Raw genomic sequence first — 20,000 nt, forward strand, 5'->3', positions numbered from 1 at the left:
TTGCAAGGAATTATGTTATATAAACATAATCTATTTAGAAATAATTTTATTATTTCGTAATCACTTTTCACTGATGCCTTAATGGTGGAGAGTGTGGTAACCATAACCATAGTGAGCTCCATGGTAGGGATGGTACGCGGACTGGTGACGATGGACATAGCTATAACCAGGATTGGCTTCTGGCTCAGCTGATCTCTTGTGGTGGCTGTGAGTGTATGGGGTGTAGTGGTAGGGGTGTGGCTGGTAAGAGTGGTGGTAACGAGCGTAGACAGGCTGGTACGACTTGTAACCGTAGCCGGGTTCAGCCTCAGCAACGGGGTCAGCGGACCTCTTGTGGTGGTGGTGGACGTAGGGAGTGTAGTGGTGTGGCTGGTAGCCGTAGGAAACGGGGCGGTAATAGCCTCGGTAGTGAGAAGGCTCAGCTTCGGCTTCAGGCTCGGCGGACCTCTTGTGGTGGTGATAGGGGTGGTAGTAGGTGCGGGGGTAGTAGGCGTGGTGGTGGAGACCATAGCCATAGTTGTAGGCACGACTTGGCTCCGCCTCTCGCTTCTCCACCTCAGAAGCGCAAGCGGCAGCCACCAGGAGTACAAACACCTGAAGAGAAACAAAACAAGAAGAAAAGGTAAGCCAAATACGCTTTTTCGAATTCACTCAGCAAAATGAACTCCATTAAACCAGGTCACACAGGATTCAACACGTGCAATCTTTACCCACCAAGTACTTCATCTCTGCAGGATTGGTGAGACGGAACAGGGCGATGTGACTACAGCAATGCGTGCGGCTCCTTATATACCTGTTCTCACGCAAGACCTTGACAGAACGCTGCTCTTACAGTACATTACGAAAATAGAGGCTGGCTTTGAGCAGGACACGCCCACATTAGATAAAGGACCCGCCTTCAGGAAATGACTAGTATTTTAATCTTCTGTCTTTTACTGATATCGTGATTCAGGGGCAATTCATGAATATCTATCTATCTATATATCTATATATATATATATATATATATATATATATATATATATATATATATATATATATATAAATGTAAATATGTACATGTATGCATGTATGTGTATATGTATACATAAATATATGTATACATAAAAATATATATATACATATATATACATATATATGTATGTATGTATACGTTTACATATACCGACACAGTCTGCTGTGTTTATGTGAGCTTATGTGTGGACATATATATTGACACACACACATATATACATATAAGTACATATATATGTCTGCGATTATATATACTACTGGCCAAAATCAATAGGCCATCCTGTGTTGTGACTTACAAATCAAATTCCATCCCAGTTAATTTAATCAGCTTTTAAACTTTTGAAGCTAAGTAAAACAATATCATTTTAATAGAAAAGGATCTTTTTTTCATACATCTATATTCTAATTACAGCCCTAATCAGGGCAGTCATACGCACGCCTTTGCACACTTTCTTGTAGATGAAAATCAGACCGAGGCTCCTGACACTGAGGCAAAAGAAGTCGCTTCTCTGGTCCCACTTGAGGGTGACTTCCATTAAGTGACAAGTGATTGAAATATGCTTTTGTCAAAACATAGCTAAATTTTTACAATTTTGTTACCAAAAGGCAAACAAATTAATGATGCAATATTGCTATTTTATAAAGTAACTTTCGCTTAACTTATCATTTAAGTTAATTAAAAAGGCGGAAATTCCATTTAAAAAAAAAGAAAAAATATATATATACCCCTGGACATACTTAATAGACTGGGATAGAATACAGTATATTAATATATACAAACACATACTTATTAAAGCAACATATATGTAAAATCAAATTATAAAAACAACTGTTAAAAATATCAAAACTATGTAATGTATTTTATGATATATCATTTGAATATGCATTCATAGTCGTCAGAATATCTTATTCATTATTCCATTTTCTCTCGTTTTCTCATCTACATATCTTTTTTTGATTTTCTGTGTTTTTCTTTGTTCCATATCTCCTTTGTAAGTTTTTTTTTTCTAAAGCCACGTTTAGGTTTTATTCCCTCTTTTTTATTTTTCCTTAACCTCTATCTTCTTCGTTTCCCTCTCCCTCCTTTTTTTGTCTCTCATATTTCCTTCTTCGTCTTCTTCCTTTTCATCTTCGTATTTCCTCTTTTCGACATCCTATTCTTCCTTTTCCAACCTCGTAATCTCCTCCCTCATCCTATTTCTATGCCCCCCTTCCTCCTCCTCCTCCATTTCCTCCTTATCCTCATTTATCTCTCCCCCTCCCCCCTCCCTACTTCGTCCTCCTAAAAGTTGTCCTCTATATGAGTGTACATGTTACTCACACCCAATAGTTCTGTACATCTTTCTTTATATAAGGAATCTTATTGATGTAAACATAATATATATAAAACGACTTTATTACTTCTATGTTACTTTTCAGAATAAAAATCTTTTAGATATAGTCAGGACAAGTAAACTCCTCGTGCCTCAGTGGTGAAGAGTGTGGTAACCATAACCATAGTGAGCTCCATGGTAGGGATGGTACGCGGACTGGTGGCGGTGGACATAGCTGTAACCAGGATTGGCTTCTGGCTCAGCTGATCTCTTGTGGTGGCTGTGAGTGTAGGGGGTGTAGTGGTAGGGGTGTGGCTGGTAAGAGTGGTGGTAACGAGGGTAAACAGGCTGGTACGACTTGTAACCGTAGCCGGGTTCAGCCTCAGCAACGGGGTCAGCGGACCTCTTGTGGTGGCTACGAGTGTAGGGGGTGTAGTGGTAGGGGTGTGGCTGGTAAGAGTGGTGGTAACGAGCGTAGACAGGCTGGTACGACTTGTAACCGTAGCCGGGTTCAGCCTCAGCAACGGGGTCAGCGGACCTCTTGTGGTGGTGGTGGACGTAGGGAGTGTAGTGGTGTGGCTGGTAGCCGTAGGAAACGGGGCGGTAGTAGCCTCGGTAGTGAGAGTAGCCGTAAGAAGGCTCAGCTTCGGCCTCAGCTTCGGCGGACCTCTTGTGGTGGTGGTAGGGGTGGTAGTAGGTGCGGGGGTAGTAGGCGTGGTGGTGGAGACCATAGCCAGAGTTGTAGGCACGACTTGGCTCCGCCTCTCGCTTCTCCACCTCAGAAGCGCAAGCGGCAGCCACCAGGAGTACAAACACCTGAAGAGAAACAAAACAAGAAAAGGTTGACCTAAAAACTCTTTTTCGAATTCACTCAGCAAAATGAACTCCATTAAACCAGGTCACACAGGATTCAACACGTGCAATCTTTACCCACCAAGTACTTCATCTCTGCAGGATTGGTGAGACGGAACAGGGCGATGTGACTACAGCAATGCGTGCGGCTCCTTATATACCTGTTCTCACGCAAGACCTTGACAGAACGCTGCTCTTACAGTACATTACGAAAATAGAGGCTGGCTTTGAGCAGGACACGCCCACAATAGAAAAAAGACCCGCCTACAGGAAAATCCTTGTGCTTTATTCTTCTGCCTTTTATTGATATCGTTATGCAGGAGCGAATATGAATTTATATATATGTGTGTGTGTAAGTATATATTTATATATATATATTTATATATATGTATGTATGTGTGTATATACATATATGTATATACATTATACATAAATAAATAAATATATATATATATATATATATATATATATATATATATATATATATATATATATATATATATATATATATATATATATATATATATATATACCGATATAGTCTGTTGTGTGTATGTGAGCTTATGTGTGAACATATATATGTAGATACACACACATATATATGTATATATATACATGTATAGAAATGTATAAATTTGTATACGTTTATATATACCGACACAATCTGCTGTGTGCATGTAATCTAACGTGTGGACATATGTATGTACACACACATAAACATTATATATATATATATATATATATATATATATATGTGTGTATATATATGTATATATATGCATATATACATATATATGTACTACTAGCCAAAATTGATAGGCCATCCTGTTGTGACTTACAAGTCAAATTCTATCGTAGTTTATTAGATCAGTTTTTAATCTTTTGAAGCTAAGTAAAACAATATCATTTTGATAGAAAATGAAGATTTTTTTTCTTATTCATGCATCTATATTCTAATTACAGCAAAAATTGAGTCAAAATTTCGTCGACCCTCCTTTTGCCCTAATCAGGGCAGTAATAAGCACGCCTTTGCACACTTTCTTGTAGATGATAATCAGACCGAGGCTCCTGACACTGAGGCAAAAGAAGTCGCTTTTCTGGTCTCACTTGAGGGTGACTTCCATTAAGTGACAAGTGATTGAAATACGCTTTTGTCAAAACATAGCTAAATTTGTCCAATTTTGTTACCAAAAGGCAAACAAATTTATGATGCAATATTGTTTTTTTATAAAGTAATTTCCGTTGTACTTATCATGAAAGTTAATTAAAAAGGCGGAAATTCAATAACAAAAGAAAAAAAAGAAAAAAATATATATATACCCCTGGACATGCTTAATAGACTGGGATAGAACACAGAATATTGATATATACAAACACATACTTATCAATGCAACATGTATGTAAAACCAAATTATAAAAACAACTCTCAAAAATATCAAAACTATGTAATGTATTTTATGATATATAATTTGAATATGCATTTATAGTCGTCACCATATCCTGTTCCTTATTCCATTTTCTCTCGTTTTCATTTTCTGTGTTTTTCTTTGTTCCATATCTCCTTTCTAAGTTGTTTTTCTAAAGCCACGTTTTGCTTATATTCCCTTTCTTTTGTTTTTAGCTTGATCTCGTTCTTTTCCTTTTCCCTCTCCCTCCTTTTTTTGTTTCACACATTTCTTTCTTCGTCTTCTTCCTTTTCATCTTCGTATTTGCTCTTTTCGACCTCCTCTTCTTCCTCTCTTCACCCTATCCTTCTCCAACCTCGTAATCTCCTCCCTCATCCTATTTCTATGCCCCCCTTCCTCCTCCTCCTCCCTTTCCTCCTCACCCTCATTTATCTCTCCCCCTCCCTCCTCCTCCTCCTCCCTTTCCTCCTCACCCTCATTTATCTCTCCCCCTCCCTCCTCCCTACTTCGTCCTTCTAGAAGTTGTCTTCTATATGAGTGTAAATATGTTTCTCACACTTAATGCTTCTGTACATTTTTTTTTTTTTTTATAGGGAATCTTATTGAAATATGCATAATGTATATAGAATGACTTTATTATTTCTATATTACTTTCAGAATAAAAATCTTTTAGATATAGTCAGGACAAGTAAACTCCTCGTGCCTCAGTGGTGAAGAGTGTGGTAACCATAACCATAGTGAGCTCCATGGTAGGGATGGTACGCGGACTGGTGGCGGTGGACATAGCTGTAACCAGGATTGGCTTCTGGCTCAGCTGATCTCTTGTGGTGGCTGTGAGTGTAGGGGGTGTAGTGGTAGGGGTGTGGCTGGTAAGAGTGGTGGTAACGAGGGTAGACAGGCTGGTACGACTTGTAACCGTAGCCGGGTTCAGCCTCAGCAACGGGGTCAGCGGACCTCTTGTGGTGGCTGTGAGTGTAGGGGGTGTAGTGGTAGGGGTGTGGCTGGTAAGAGTGGTGGTAACGAGGGTAGACAGGCTGGTACGACCTGTAACCGTAGCCGGGTTCAGCCTCAGCAACGGGGTCAGCGGACCTCTTGTGGTGGTGGTGGACGTAGGGAGTGTAGTGGTGTGGCTGGTAGCCGTAGGAAACGGGGCGGTAGTAGCCTCGGTAGTGAGAGTAGCCGTAAGAAGGCTCAGCTTCGGCCTCAGGTTCGGCGGACCTCTTGTGGTGGTGGTAGGGGTGGTAGTAGGTGCGGGGGTAGTAGGCGTGGTGGTGGAGACCATAGCCAGAGTTGTAGGCACGACTTGGCTCCGCCTCTCGCTTCTCCACCTCAGAAGCGCAAGCGGCAGCCACCAGGAGTACAAACACCTGAAGAGAAACAAAACAAGAAAAGGTTGACCTAAAAACTCTTTTTCCAATTCACTCAGCAAAATGAACTCCATTAAACCAGGTCACACAGGATTCAACACGTGCAATCTTTACCCACCAAGTACTTCATCTCTGCAGGATTGGTGAGACGGAACAGGGCGATGTGACTACAGCAATGCGTGCGGCTCCTTATATACCTGTTCTCACGCAAGACCTTGACAGAACGCTGCTCTTACAGTACATTACGAAAATAGAGGCTGGCTTTGAGCAGGACACGCCCACATTAGATAAAGGACCCGCCTTCAGGAAATGACTAGTGTTTTAATCTTCTGTCTTTTACTGATATCGTGATGCAGGGACAATTCGTGAATATATATATATATATATATATATATATATATATATATATATATATATATATATATATATGTATATATATTTATATATATATATATAAATGTAAATATGTACATGTATGCATGTATGTGTATATGTATACATAAATATGTGCATACATAAAAAAATATATATATATATATATATATATATATATATATACATATATATATACATATATACGTATATGTTTATATATAACGACACAGTCTGCTGTATGTATGTGAGCTTATGTGTGAACATATGTATGGACACACACACATATATATGTGTGTGTATATGAATATATGTATATATATGTGCATATGTATATACATATATATATATACATATATGTGTAAGCGTTTATAGATACTACTGGCCAAAATTGATAGGCCATCCTGTGTTGTGACTTACAAGTCAAATTCTAAGGTAGTTTATTAGATCAGTTTTTAATCTTTTGAAGCTAAGTAAAACAATATCATTTTGATAGAAAATGAAGATTTTTTTTTATTTTTTATTCATGCCTCTATATTCTAATTACAGCAAAAATTGAGTCAAAATTTCGTCGACTCTCCTTTTGCCCTAATCAGGGCAGTAATAAGCACGCCTTTGCATACTTTCTTGTGGATGAAAATCAGATCGAGGCTCCTGACACTGAGGCAAAAGAAGTCGCTTTTCTGGTCCCACTTGAGGGTGACTTCCATTAAGTGACAAGTGATTGAAATACGCTTTTGTCAAAACATAGCTAAATTTGTCCAATTTTGTTACCAAAAGGCAAACAAATTAATGATGCAATATTGCTATTTTATAAAGTAACTTCCGTTGAACTTATCATGAAAGTTAATTAAAAAGGCGGAAATTCAATAACAAAAGAAAAAAAAGAAAAAAATATATATATACATATATATATATATATATATATATATATATATATTTATATATCTATATATATAAATACATATATAATATATCTATAAAAAAATATATATATATATATATATATAATATATAATAAAATATATACTAATAATATATATTAATATATAAATATATAATATATATATATATATATATATACCACTGTACATGCTTAATAAACTGGGATAGAACACATAATATTGATATATACAAACACATATTTATTAATGCAACATATATGTAAAACCAAATTATAAAAAATCAAAAATATCAAAAGTATGTAATGTATTTTATGATATATCATTTAAATATGCATTGATAGTCATTACAATATCCTGTTCATTATTCCATTTTCTTTCGTTTTCATTTTCTGTTTTTCTTTATTCCATATCTCCTTCCTAATTTGTTTTTCTAAAGCCACGTTTTGCTTATATTTCTTTTCTTTTGTTTTTAGCTTGATCTCGTTCTTTTCCTTTTCCCTCTCCCTCTTTTTTTCTTTATCTCTCATATTTCCTTCTTCGTCTTCTTTCTTTTCATCTCCATATTTCCTCTTTTCGACCTCTTCTCCTTCCTCTTTTCCTCTCTATCCTTCTCCAACCTCGTAACCTCCTCCCTCATTCTAAATCTATGTCCCCTTTCCTCCTCCTCCTTCATTTCCTCCTTATCCTCATTTATCACCTCCCCCCTCCATACTTCGTCCTCCTAAAAGTTGTCCTCTATATGAGTGTATATATGATATTCACACCCAGTAGCTCTGTATATCTTTCTTTTTATAAGGAATCTTATTGACATAAACAAAATATATATAGAATGACTTTATTACTTCCATATTACTTTTAAGAATTAAAATCTTTTAGATATAGTCAGGACAAGTAAACTCCTCGTGTCTCAGTGGTGAAGAGTGTGGTAACCATAACCATAGTGAGCTCCATGGTAGGGATGGTACGCGGACTGGTGACGATGGACATAGCTGTAACCAGGATTGGCTTCTGGCTCAGCTGATCTCTTGTGGTGGCTGTGAGTGTAGGGGGTGTAGTGGTAGGGGTGTGGCTGGTAAGAGTGGTGGTAACGAGGGTAGACAGGCTGGTACGACCTGTAACCGTAGCCGGGTTCAGCCTCAGCAACGGGGTCAGCGGACCTCTTGTGGTGGTGGTGGACGTAGGGAGTGTAGTGGTGTGGCTGGTAGCCGTAGGAAACAGGGCGGTAGTAGCCTCGGTAGTGAGAGTAGCCGTAAGAAGGCTCAGCTTCGGCCTCAGGCTCGGCGGACCTCTTGTGGTGGTGGTAGGACGTAGGGAGTGTAGTGGTGTGGCTGGTAGCCGTAGGAAACGGGGCGATAGTAGCCTAGGTAGTGAGAGTAAGCCGTAAGAAAGGCTCAGCTTCGGCTCTGCACTTCGTCGCACCTCTTGTGGTGGTGGTGGTGGACGTAGGGAGTGTAGTGGTGTGACTGGTAGCCGTAGGAAATGGGGCGGTAGTAGCCTCGGTAGTGAGAAGGCTCAGCTTCGGCCTCAGGCTCGGCGGACCTCTTGTGGTGGTGTTGGACATAGGGAGTATAGTGGTGTGACTGGTAGCCGTAGGAAACGGGACGGTAGTAGCCTCGGTAGTGAGAAGGCTCAGTTTCGGCCTCAGGATCGGCGGACCTCTTGTGGTGGTGGTGGGCGTAGGGAGTGTAGTGGTGTGGCTGGTAGCCGTAGGAAATGGGGCGGTAGTAGCCTCGGTAGTGAGAAGGCTCAGCTTCGGCCTCAGGCTCGGCGGACCTCTTGTGGTGGTGTTGGACATAGGGAGTGTAGTGGTGTGACTGGTAGCCGTAGGAAACGGGACGGTAGTAGCCTCGGTAGTGAGAAGGTTCAGCCTCGGCCTCAGGCTCGGCGGATCTCTTGTGGTGGTGGTGGACATAGGGAGTGTAGTGGTGTGACTGGTAGCCGTAGGAAACGGGACTGTAGTAGCCTCGGTAGTGAGAGTAGCCGTAAGAAGGCTCAGCTTCGGCCTCAGCTTCGGCGGACCTCTTGTGGTGGCTGTGAGTGTATGGGGTGTAGTGGTAGGGGTGTGGCTGGTAAGAGTGGTGGTAACGAGGGTAGACAGGCTGGTACGACTTGTAACCGTAGCCGGGTTCAGCCTCAGCAACGGGGTCAGCGGATCTCTTGTGGTGGCTGTGAGTGTATGGGGTGTAGTGGTAGGGGTGTGGCTGGTAAGAGTGTGGTAACCATAACCATAGTGAGCTCCATGGTAGGGATGGTACGCGGACTGGTGGCGGTGGACATAGCTGTAACCAGGATTGGCTTCTGGCTCAGCTGATCTCTTGTGGTGGCTGTGAGTGTAGGGGGTGTAGTGGTAGGGGTGTGGCTGGTAAGAGTGGTGGTAACGAGGGTAGACAGGCTGGTACGACTTGTAACCGTAGCCGGGTTCAGCCTCAGCAACGGGGTCAGCGGACCTCTTGTGGTGGCTGTGAGTGTAGGGGGTGTAGTGGTAGGGGTGTGGCTGGTAAGAGTGGTGGTAACGAGGGTAGACAGGCTGGTACGACCTGTAACCGTAGCCGGGTTCAGCCTCAGCAACGGGGTCAGCGGACCTCTTGTGGTGGTGGTGGACGTAGGGAGTGTAGTGGTGTGGCTGGTAGCCGTAGGAAACGGGGCGGTAGTAGCCTCGGTAGTGAGAGTAGCCGTAAGAAGGCTCAGCTTCGGCCTCAGCTTCGGCGGACCTCTTGTGGTGACTGTGAGTGTAGGGGGTGTAGTGGTAGGAGTGTGGCTGGTAAGAGTGGTGGTAACGAGCGTAGACAGGCTGGTACGACTTGTAACCGTAGCCGGGTTCAGCCTCAGCGACGGGGTCAGCGGATCTCTTGTGGTGGCTGTGAGTGTAGGGGGTGTAGTGGTAGGGGTGTGGCTGGTAAGAGTGGTGGTAACGAGGGTAGACAGGCTGGTACGACTTGTAACCGTAGCCGGGTTCAGCCTCAGCAACGGGGTCAGCGGACCTCTTGTGGTGGTGGTGGACGTAGGGAGTGTAGTGGTGTGGCTGGTAGCCGTAGGAAACGGGGCGGTAGTAGCCTCGGTAGTGAGAGTAGCCGTAAGAAGGCTCAGCTTCGGCCTCAGCTTCGGCGGACCTCTTGTGGTGATGGTAGGGGTGGTACGCTGACTGGTGGCGGTGGACATAGCTGTAACCAGGATTGGCTTCTGGCTCAGCTGATCTCTTGTGGTGGCTGTGAGTGTAGGGGGTGTAGTGGTAGGGGTGTGGCTGGTAAGAGTGGTGGTAACGAGGGTAGACAGGCTGGTACGACCTGTAACCGTAGCCGGGTTCAGCCTCAGCAACGGGGTCAGCGGACCTCTTGTGTGGCGTGAGTGTAGGGGGTGTATGGTAGGGTGTGCTGGTAAAGATGTGGGTGTAACGAGGCGTAGACAGAATCTGGTAGGTAACACGAACATTGTAACCGTAGCCGGTTCAAGCCTTCACAACGGGGTTCATCGTGACCTCATATGTGTTGGTGGAGGACGTAGGAGTGGATGGTGTGGCTGGTAGCCGTAGGAAGAAACGTTATCGGTAGTAGCCCTCTTTCTATAGCCTCTAGGCGCCCTCGTATTGAGATAGCCGGTAAGAAAGGCTCACTTTTTCGGCCCTCAGGCTCTGCGACGCTCTTGTGTGTGTTGGTGTGTGGAGCGTAAAGGGGTGTAGTAGTGCGGGGGAGTAGTAGGCGTGGTTGTGAGAGAGACCAAAGCCCCAGAGTGTAGGGCAAACGCTTGGACTCCGCCTCTCGCTTCTCCACCTCAGAAGCGCAAGCGGGAGCCACCAGGAATACAAACAACCGAAATGAAACAAAACAAAACAAAGAAAAGGTTTCAGCTAAAACTCTTATTTTTCCAATTCACTCCCAAAAAGAATGAACTCCATTAAACCAGGTCACACACAGAAGATGCGAACAAAAATCAACAACCTTGCAATCTTTATCTTTACCACCAAATACTCCTCTCTGCAGGATTGGTGAGACCGAACAGGGCGATAGTGACTACGTAATGCGTATTAATGATGCTGTGCGCTCCTATATACCTTTTCTCACACGCAAGGAACCTTGACTGAACCTGGCCTTCTTAACAGTACATTAGCAAAATAGAGGCTGGCTTTGAGCAGACACGCCTACATTAGATAAATGACCACCGCCTTCAGGAAATGACAATTGTTTTAAACTTCTGTCTTTTTTATTTAAACTGATATCTGAAGCAGGGACAATTCGTGAATATATATATATATATAAATAATATATATCTAATATATATAATAGAATATATATGTAAGTAATATATGTGTGTCTGAATAGTATGGTATTTATAATACAACATGTAAATGAATCAATATTTTATTTGTATATAATATAAGTATAAATATTTATATATGATTATATATGTTGATAACATATATACAGTAATATAATATATAAATATTATATATAAATAATTAGATAATATCTATAGATATTCATAATAATGTAAATATTATAGTAGTATAAATGATTTACATATATATTAATGATATTATATATATTATATATATATTATAACATATAATATACATATATACGTATATGTATATGTATATAAATATTTACATATATATATATATATATATATATATATATATATATATATACATATATATACATATATACGTATATGTTTATATATAACGACACAGTCTGCTGTATGTATGTGAGCTTATGTGTGAACATATGTGTGGACACACACACACACATATATATATATATATATTTTATATATATATATATATATGTATATATATATATAATATATGTATATATATATATGTATATATATATATATTTATATATATATATATTTATATATTTATATATTTTTATATTTATTCATATAATATATATATATATTTTATATATATATATATTTTTATATATATATATAAATAATATATATATATATTTTTATATATATATATATATATTTTATATATATAAATAGTATTCAATATATATATATAATACATATATATATATATATATATATATAGATTTATATATAATGTATGTATGATATAATTTATAGATTATGTTGTATATATATGCATAGATATATATGTATAGATGAATATTAATGTATATAAACACATTTATTAATGTAGCATACGTGTTAAACCAAATTATAAAAACTTGTCTCTCAAAAAAAGATAAAAACTTATATAATGTATTATGCAATATTTTATTTCAATATGTATTCAAACTCGTTACAATATCATGCTCATTGCTTCATTCTTTATCTATTCTTAGTTCTTATCTGCTCCATATCCCCTTTCTAAGTTGTTTTTCTAAATCAAGGTTTTACTTGTCTTTCTTTTTATCAAGATCTCTTTCTTCTCTCTCTTCCTCCTTTTTTCGTTGTCTGCGACATCTTTCTTTTTATATTCATATTAGCTCTTCTCTACTTCCTCCTCTTCTTCCCCCCTTCCTCCCCATCCTCTTCCCTTATCCTATTTCTATTTTCCCCTTCCACCCCCTTTTCCTTCATTTCCTCCTCATTCTCATTTATCTCCCTATTCTTCCCTCCACCCACCCCACCCCCATACTTCGTCGTCCTAAGGGTTGTGTTCTATTTCAGTAGAAATATGTTCCTCTCACACAATGGTTCTGTACATTTTTTATAAGGAATCTTATTGATATAAACATAATATATATAGAATGACTTTATTATTTCTATATTACTTTTCAGAATAAAACTCTTTTAGATATAGTCAGGACAAGTAAACTCCTTGTGCCTCAGTGGTGAAGAGTTTGGTAACCATAACCATAGTGAGCTCCATGGTAGGGATGGTACGCGGACTGGTGACGATGGACATAGCTGTAACCAGGATTGGCTTCTGGCTCAGCTGATCTCTTGTGGTGGCTGTGAGTGTAGGGGGTGTAGTGGTAGGAGTGTGCTGGTAAGAAGTGGTGGTACCCGAGCGTAGACACTGGTACGACCTGTAACCGTAGACGGGTACAGCCTCAGCAACGGGTCACGTACCTCTTGTGGTGTTGGTGGAGTAGGGAGTGGATATGGGTGTGGCTGTAGCCGTTGAAAGCCGGGGCGGTCGTAGCCTCGGTAAGTGAGAGTACCCTACAGAAGGCTCAGCTTCGGCCCTCACTTGTTGACCCTTGTGTTGTGTGGTAGAGCGGTATGGATGGTAGTAGTTACGGGGGTATTAGGCGTGGTGGTGAGACCATAGCCATAGTTGTAGGTCACGACTGTCTCCGCCTCTCGCTTCTCCACCTCAAAGGCCAAGCGGCAGCCACCATGATACAAACACCTGAAAAGAATCAAACCGAGAAAGGTTGACTTAAAAACTCTTTTTCCATTCACATCAGCTAAATGAACTCCATTAAAACAGGTCACACAGGATCAACAACTGCAATCCTTACCCACCAAGTACTTCATCTCTGCAGGATTTGGTGAGCCGTAACAGGGCGATGTGACTACAGCAATGCGTTGCGCTCCTTATATACCTTTCTCACCAAGACCTTGGCAGAACGCCGCGCCTTACAGTACATTAGAAAATAGAGGCTACTTTGACAGTACACTCCCCATTAATAAAGGACCCCCTTCAGAAATGACAATTGTTTTAATCTTCTGTCTTTTAATGATATCCCGTGATGCTCCGGACAATTCCGTGAATATATTATTATATATATATAATTATATATATATATATATATATATATATATATATACGTATATATATATATATACATTATATTTAATATGTTATATATTTATATGTGTGTCAGAATATGTATGTATGTATATACACCTGTACATGTACATTATTGAATGTAATATATGTATATATATATATCTTATAGATATATATATATATATATCATATATATATATATTTTATATATATTTACATATATACAGAATATATAGTTTTATATAAATATATATATAATATATATATATTATATATATATATACATTTAAAGATGAAATATGTATATTCTTAATATTTACATATATAAATACATCTAAATATACTATATACGTATATGTTTATATAATAACGATGCACATTCTTCCTGTTATGTATGACAGTAACTAGACTTATGTGTGAACATATGTATGGACACACACACATATATATGTGTGTGTATATGAATATATGTATATATATGTGCATATGTATATACATATATATACATATATGTGTAAGCGTTTATAGATACTACTGGCCAAAATGATAGGGCCAATCCAGTGTTTGACATAAAGTCAAATTCTAAGGTAGTTTATTAGATAAGTTTTTAATCTTTTGAAGCTAAGTAAAACAATATCATTTTGATAGAAAATGAAGATTTTTTTTTTTAATTCATGCCTCTATATTCTAATTACAGCAAAAATTGAGTCAAAATTTCGTCGACCCTCCATTTGCCCTAATCAGGGCAATAATAAGCACGCTTTTGCACACTTTCTTGTAGATGAAAATCAGACCGAGGCTCCTGACACTGAGGCAAAAGAAGTCGCTTTTCTGGTCTCACTTGAGGGTGACTTCCATTATGTGACAAGTGATTGAAATATGCTTTAGTCAAAACATAGCTAAATTTGTCCAATTTTATTACCAAAAGGCAAACAAATGAATGATGCAATATTGTTATTTTAAAAAGTAACTTCCGTTGAACTTATCATGAAAGTTAATTAAAAGGCGGAAATTCCATAACAAAAAGAAAAAAAAAGAAAAAGAAAAAAAAAGAAAAAAATATATATATACCCCTGGACATGCTTAATAGACTGGGATAGAACACAGAATATTGATATATACAAACACATACTTATTAATGCAACATGTATGTAAAACTAAATTATAAAAACAACTCTCAAAAATATCAAATCTATGTAATGTATATTATTATATATAATTTTGAATATGCATTTATATCGTCATCCATATCCTGTTCCCTAGTTCCTTATCTGTCGTGTTCAATTTCAGTGTTCCTCTTTGTTCAATATCTCATTTCTATAGTGTTTTTCTAATGCCACGTTTTTGCTTATATTCCCTTCCTTTTTCGACTTTTTCCTAGATCTCTTTCTCCCGTTTCTGTCTCCTTTCCTTTTTTGTTTCACATATTTTCTTTCTTCTTCAACTTCCTTTTCAGCTTCCGTATTTGCTCTTTTCGTAACCCCTCTTCTCCCTCTCTTCATCCTATCCTTCTCCAAACTCGTAATCCTCCTCCCCTCTTTCTATTTCTATGCCCCCCTTTCCCTCTCCCCTTTCTCATGAACCGCTCATTTATTCTCTCTCCCCCCTCCCCCCTCCGCTACTTCGTATTTTTATAGGAATCTTATTGAAATATGCATAATGTATAATAGAATGATTATAATATTTTCTATATTACTTTCAGAATAAAAATCTTATTAGATATAGTCAGTACAAGTAAACTCCCGATCCTCATGGTGAGAGTGTTTTAACCATAACCATAGTGAGCTCCATGGTAGGGATGGTAACCTGACTGGTGGCGAGACATAGCTGTAACCAGATTTGGCTTCTGGCTCAGCTGATCTCTTGTGGTGGCTGTGAGTGTAGGGGTTAGTGTAGGGGTTGGCGGTAAGATGGTGGTAACGAGTATGACAGGCAGTCGACTTGTCGACCGTAGCCGGTTCAGCCTCAGCAACGGGGTCACGACCTCTTGTGGTGACTAGAGAGTGTAGGGGTGGTGTAGTGTAGGAGTGTGGCGGTAAGAGTGTGGTAACGAGCGTAGACGCCCGCTGGTACACTTTAAATCCGTACCGGGTTCAGAGCCCTCAGCGACGGGTCAGCGGACCTGTTGTGTGTGGGGACCGTTGGGAGTGTATGGGTGTGCCTGGTAGCCGAAAAGGAAAACGGGGGCGGTAGAAACCTCGTAGTGAGAGTACCGTAAGAAGGCTCACTTCGCCACAGGCTCGGCACCTCTTGTGTGGTGATAGGGGTGGTTGTAGTGCGGGGGTATAGGCGTGGTGTGTAACATAGCCATAGTTTGTTAGGCACACTTGGCTACCGGCCTCTCGCTTCTCCACCTCAGAACGCAAGCGGCAGCCACCAGAGACAAACACCTGACTCATCAACAACACCCTTAAAGGTTTACCAAAAACTATTTTTTTCGGAATTCCACTCAGCAAAAGGAACTCCTAATAATTCAGGTCACACAGGATTCAATACGTCAATCTTTACCCACCAGTACGTTCATCTCTGCTGATTGGTGCACGGCACAGGGCGATGTGACTACAGCAATGCGTGCGCTTCCTATATACCTGTTCTCCACGCAAGAACCTTGGCAGAACGCTGCTCTTACGTACAATACGAAATAAGGTGGCTTTGAGCAGGACACGCCCACAATTAGATAAAGAGGACCCCCTCAGGAACCGAGACTAGAGTGAGAGAGAGCGCGTCTTCGAGGTGTGCTTATACGCGTATATCGAGTGCGAGTGCCTTGGCACGAGAGCCGATGCGCGAGCAATAGAGAGACGTAGTAGAGCGAGCGTATATTTATATAAGAAAAAAAAAAATATATATAAATATAAATAAATCTATATTATAGCTAATTATATATGTATGTATATATGTGTGTGTCTGAATATGTATGTATTATATACACAAGTACAGTTCAGTTCTTTTTAAGTATATAATATATATATATTATATAAATATAAATAGTATATATATATATCAATATATATATATGTATATCAATTAGTTAATATGTTTTACATATATACCATAAATATATATGTATAAATATATATATATAAGTGTATATATTATACATAATAGATACGTACATATATAGATAAAATATGTATATCAACGTATGTAATGTTATATGTATAAGTATAAAATATTTACCTATAATATATATTAATATATATATATATAATATATATACAATATATACATATATACGTATTATGTTTAAATATAACGCACAGTCTTCTGTCATGAAGGTGAGCTTATGTTGAACATATGTTTGGACCACACAGAATTATAATAGGGGGGGGGGGTGGTATAACATATATATTGTGGTATATGAAATATATGTATATATGTGCTTATTAATAACATATATATATACATATATGTGTAAGCGTTTATAGATACTACTGGCTAAAATTGATAGGCCATCCTGTGTTGTGACTTACAAGTCAAATTCTAAGGTAGTTTATTAAATAAGTTTTTAATCTTTTGAAGCTAAGTAAAACAATATCATTTTGATAGAAAAGGAAGATCTTTTTTTATATATATACGCCTCTATATTCTAATTACAGCAAAAATTGAGTCAAAATTTCGTCGACCCTCCTTTTGCCCTAATCAGGGCAGTAATAAGCACGCCTTTGCACACTTTCTTGTAGATGAAAATCAGACCGAGGCTCCTGACACTGAGGCAAAAGAAGTCGCTTCTCTGGTCCCACTTGAGGGTGACTTCCATTAAGTGACAAGTGATTGAAATACGCTTTTGTCAAAACATAGCTAATTTTTTCCAATTTTATTACCAAAAGGCAAACATTTTAATGATGCAATATTGTTATCTTAAAAAGTAACTTCCGTTGAAATTATCATGAAAGTTAATTAAAAATGCGGAAGTTCCATAACAAAAAGAAAAAAAAGGAAAAAAAAAGAAGAAAAAAAAATATATATATATACCCCTGGACATGCTTAATAGACTGGGATAGAACACAGAATATTGATAAATACAAACACATACTTATTAATGCAACATGTATGTAAAACCAAATTATAAAAACAACTCTCAAAAATATCAAAACTATGTAATGTATTTTATGATTAAAAAATTGAATATTGCATTATATAAGTCGTCACCTATATCCTTTCCTTATTCCATGTTCTCTCGTTATCATTTTCTGAGTTTTGCTTTGATCCATATATCTCCTTTCTAAGTTGTTTTACTAAGCCACGTTTTGCTAATATTCCCTTTCTTTACATTTTTTTTTCTTGATCTTCTTTCTCCGTTTCTGTCTCCCCTCTTTTTTTGTTTCACACATTTCTTTCTTCGTCTTCTTCCTTTCATCTTCAATTTGATCATTCCTCGACTCCCCCTTCCTCTCGTCACCCTATCCTACTCCAAACCTCGTAATCTTCCTCCTCATCCCATTTCTAGCCCCCCCCCCCCTCCTCCTCCCTTTTCCCTCCTCGCCCCTCATTTAACTCTCCTCCCTCCCTCCTCCCAACTTCGTCCTTCTAAATTTCTCTTCTAATGATTGAAATATGTTTCGCACACCCAAGCTTCATACATATTTTTTTTTTTTTTTTTATACAGGGAATCTTAATTGAAATATTGCATAAGTGTATATAGAATGACATTTAATTTATTTCTATATTACTTCAGAATAAAAGAGCGTTAGATATAGTCAACAAGTAAACTCCCGTGCCTCAGTGGGCAGAGTGTGGTAACCATAACCATATGAGCTCCATGGTAGGGATGTTACGCTGCTGGTGGCCGGTGGACATAGCTTTAACCAGGATTGGCATCAGGCATCAGCTGATTCTCTAGTGGTGGTTTTGAGTGTAGGGGGGTGTAAGTGTAGGGGTGTGCGGTAAGAGTGGTGGTAACGAGGGTAGACAGTCTGGTACGACCTGTAACTGTAGCCGGTTTCAGCCTCAGCAAACGGGTCAGCGGACCTCTGTGGTGGTGGTTGGACTTAGGGAGTGGTAGTGGTGTGCTGTACCGTAGGAAACGGTGCGGTAAGTAGCCTCGGTAGTGAGAGTGCCGAAGAAAGGCTCAGCTTCCGGCCTCAGCTTCGGCGGACCTCTGTGGTGGTGGTAGGGTTGGTAGTAGTGTGCGGGGGTAGTAGGCATGGTGGAGGAGAACCATACCAGATTTGTAGGCACGACTTGGCTCCGCCCTCTCGCTCTCCACCCTCAGAAGCGCAAGCGGCAGCCACCAGTAGTACAAACCCTGAAGAGAAACAAAACAAGGAAAAGTTTGACCTAAAAACTCTTTTTCGAATACACCTCAGCAAAATGAACTCCATTATACCAGGTACACAACGATTCAACACGTGCAAACTTTACCCAACAAGAACTTCACTATGACATGATTGGTGACAGACCTGAACAGGGCGATGTGACTACAGCAATGCGTGCGGCTCCTTATATACCTGTTCTCACGCAAGACCTTGATAGAACGCTGCTCTTACAGTACATTACGAAAATAGAGGCTGGCTTTGAGCTGGACACGCCCACAATAGAAAAAAGACCCGCCTACAGGAAAATCCTTGTGCTTTATTCTTCTGCCTTTTATTGATATCGTTATGCAAGAGGGAATATGAATTTATATATATATATGTATGTATGTATATTTATTTATATATATATATTTATATATATATATATATTTATATATATGTATGTATGTGTGTTTATACATATATGCATATACATTATATACTATTTATAAAAAAAATTTTTTAATTTTATATATATATAATATATAATATATATATATATATATTTATATATCTATTATAAAATAAGTATTTATATATTATATATATGACCGATATTAGTCACCACACCTGTTTAGTAATTGTAGAGCTTATGTGTGAACAAATGTATGTAGATACACACAGCAGAATACATGTGAATATAAACATGTATAGAAATTATACAAATTATATACGTTAATATAATACCTGTGACACAATCAGCTGTTGCAAGTAATCTAATGTGTGGACATATGTATTTACACAGACATAAAAATTATATATAATAATATAATATAA

General features: G+C 38.7%; 5 protein-coding genes and 2 pseudogenes across 6 annotated transcripts in view; all 7 read right to left on the reverse strand.

The window, feature by feature from the left end:
* Positions 1 to 33: 33 nt before the first annotated feature.
* LOC122249317 (uncharacterized) lies at positions 34 to 802 on the reverse strand. Its single transcript, XM_086534834.1, has 2 exons — positions 715 to 802; positions 34 to 594 (listed from the first exon to the last, which is right to left on the reverse strand). Exons 1-2 carry the CDS (start codon positions 724 to 726, stop codon positions 79 to 81), a joined length of 528 nt encoding a protein of 175 aa, XP_086390960.1. The 5' UTR covers positions 727 to 802; the 3' UTR covers positions 34 to 78.
* Positions 803 to 2,394: 1,592 nt separating this feature from the next.
* LOC147466680 (uncharacterized) lies at positions 2,395 to 3,303 on the reverse strand. The gene is made up of 2 exons (XM_043010075.2): positions 3,262 to 3,303; positions 2,395 to 3,143 (listed from the first exon to the last, which is right to left on the reverse strand). The coding sequence occupies exons 1-2, from the start codon at positions 3,271 to 3,273 to the stop codon at positions 2,481 to 2,483; spliced, it is 675 nt and encodes a 224-aa protein (XP_042866009.2). The 5' UTR covers positions 3,274 to 3,303; the 3' UTR covers positions 2,395 to 2,480.
* Positions 3,304 to 5,202: 1,899 nt separating this feature from the next.
* Positions 5,203 to 6,183, reverse strand: LOC147466681 (uncharacterized). The gene is made up of 2 exons (XM_086534833.1): positions 6,071 to 6,183; positions 5,203 to 5,952 (listed from the first exon to the last, which is right to left on the reverse strand). The coding sequence occupies exons 1-2, from the start codon at positions 6,080 to 6,082 to the stop codon at positions 5,290 to 5,292; spliced, it is 675 nt and encodes a 224-aa protein (XP_086390959.1). The 5' UTR covers positions 6,083 to 6,183; the 3' UTR covers positions 5,203 to 5,289.
* A 1,867-nt stretch (positions 6,184 to 8,050) lies between these two features.
* On the reverse strand, positions 8,051 to 8,611 carry LOC147466682 (uncharacterized; annotated as a pseudogene).
* Positions 8,612 to 8,620: 9 nt separating this feature from the next.
* Positions 8,621 to 9,427, reverse strand: LOC147466683 (uncharacterized; the record flags this gene model as incomplete). The annotated part of the gene is made up of 1 exon (XM_086534964.1): positions 8,621 to 9,427. A coding segment is annotated over one exon (807 nt), but the record flags the coding sequence as incomplete, so codon positions are not given.
* A 5-nt stretch (positions 9,428 to 9,432) lies between these two features.
* LOC147466684 (uncharacterized) lies at positions 9,433 to 12,891 on the reverse strand (the record flags this gene model as incomplete). The annotated part of the gene is made up of 3 exons (XM_086534965.1): positions 12,875 to 12,891; positions 10,840 to 10,996; positions 9,433 to 10,638 (listed from the first exon to the last, which is right to left on the reverse strand). Coding segments are annotated over exons 1-3 (1,380 nt in total), but the record flags the coding sequence as incomplete, so codon positions are not given.
* A 35-nt stretch (positions 12,892 to 12,926) lies between these two features.
* The window catches only part of LOC147466685 (uncharacterized), a 9,195-nt pseudogene continuing 2,121 nt past the window's right edge, over positions 12,927 to 20,000 (reverse strand). Inside the window, exons 3-8 of the transcript XR_015190805.1 lie at positions 18,753 to 18,897; positions 17,564 to 17,668; positions 16,439 to 16,631; positions 16,124 to 16,354; positions 15,761 to 15,992; positions 12,927 to 13,206 (exon numbers count right to left, since the gene is read on the reverse strand). The product of XR_015190805.1 is annotated as an uncharacterized LOC147466685 (transcript). The remainder of the gene's footprint in view (positions 13,207 to 15,760; positions 15,993 to 16,123; positions 16,355 to 16,438; positions 16,632 to 17,563; positions 17,669 to 18,752; positions 18,898 to 20,000) is intronic.

The sequence above is a fragment of the Penaeus japonicus genome, unplaced genomic scaffold, assembly GCF_977035675.1.
Source record: "Penaeus japonicus unplaced genomic scaffold, GWHDUDI00000001_assembly GWHDUDI00000042, whole genome shotgun sequence".
NCBI classification, from domain to species: domain Eukaryota; kingdom Metazoa; phylum Arthropoda; class Malacostraca; order Decapoda; family Penaeidae; genus Penaeus; species Penaeus japonicus.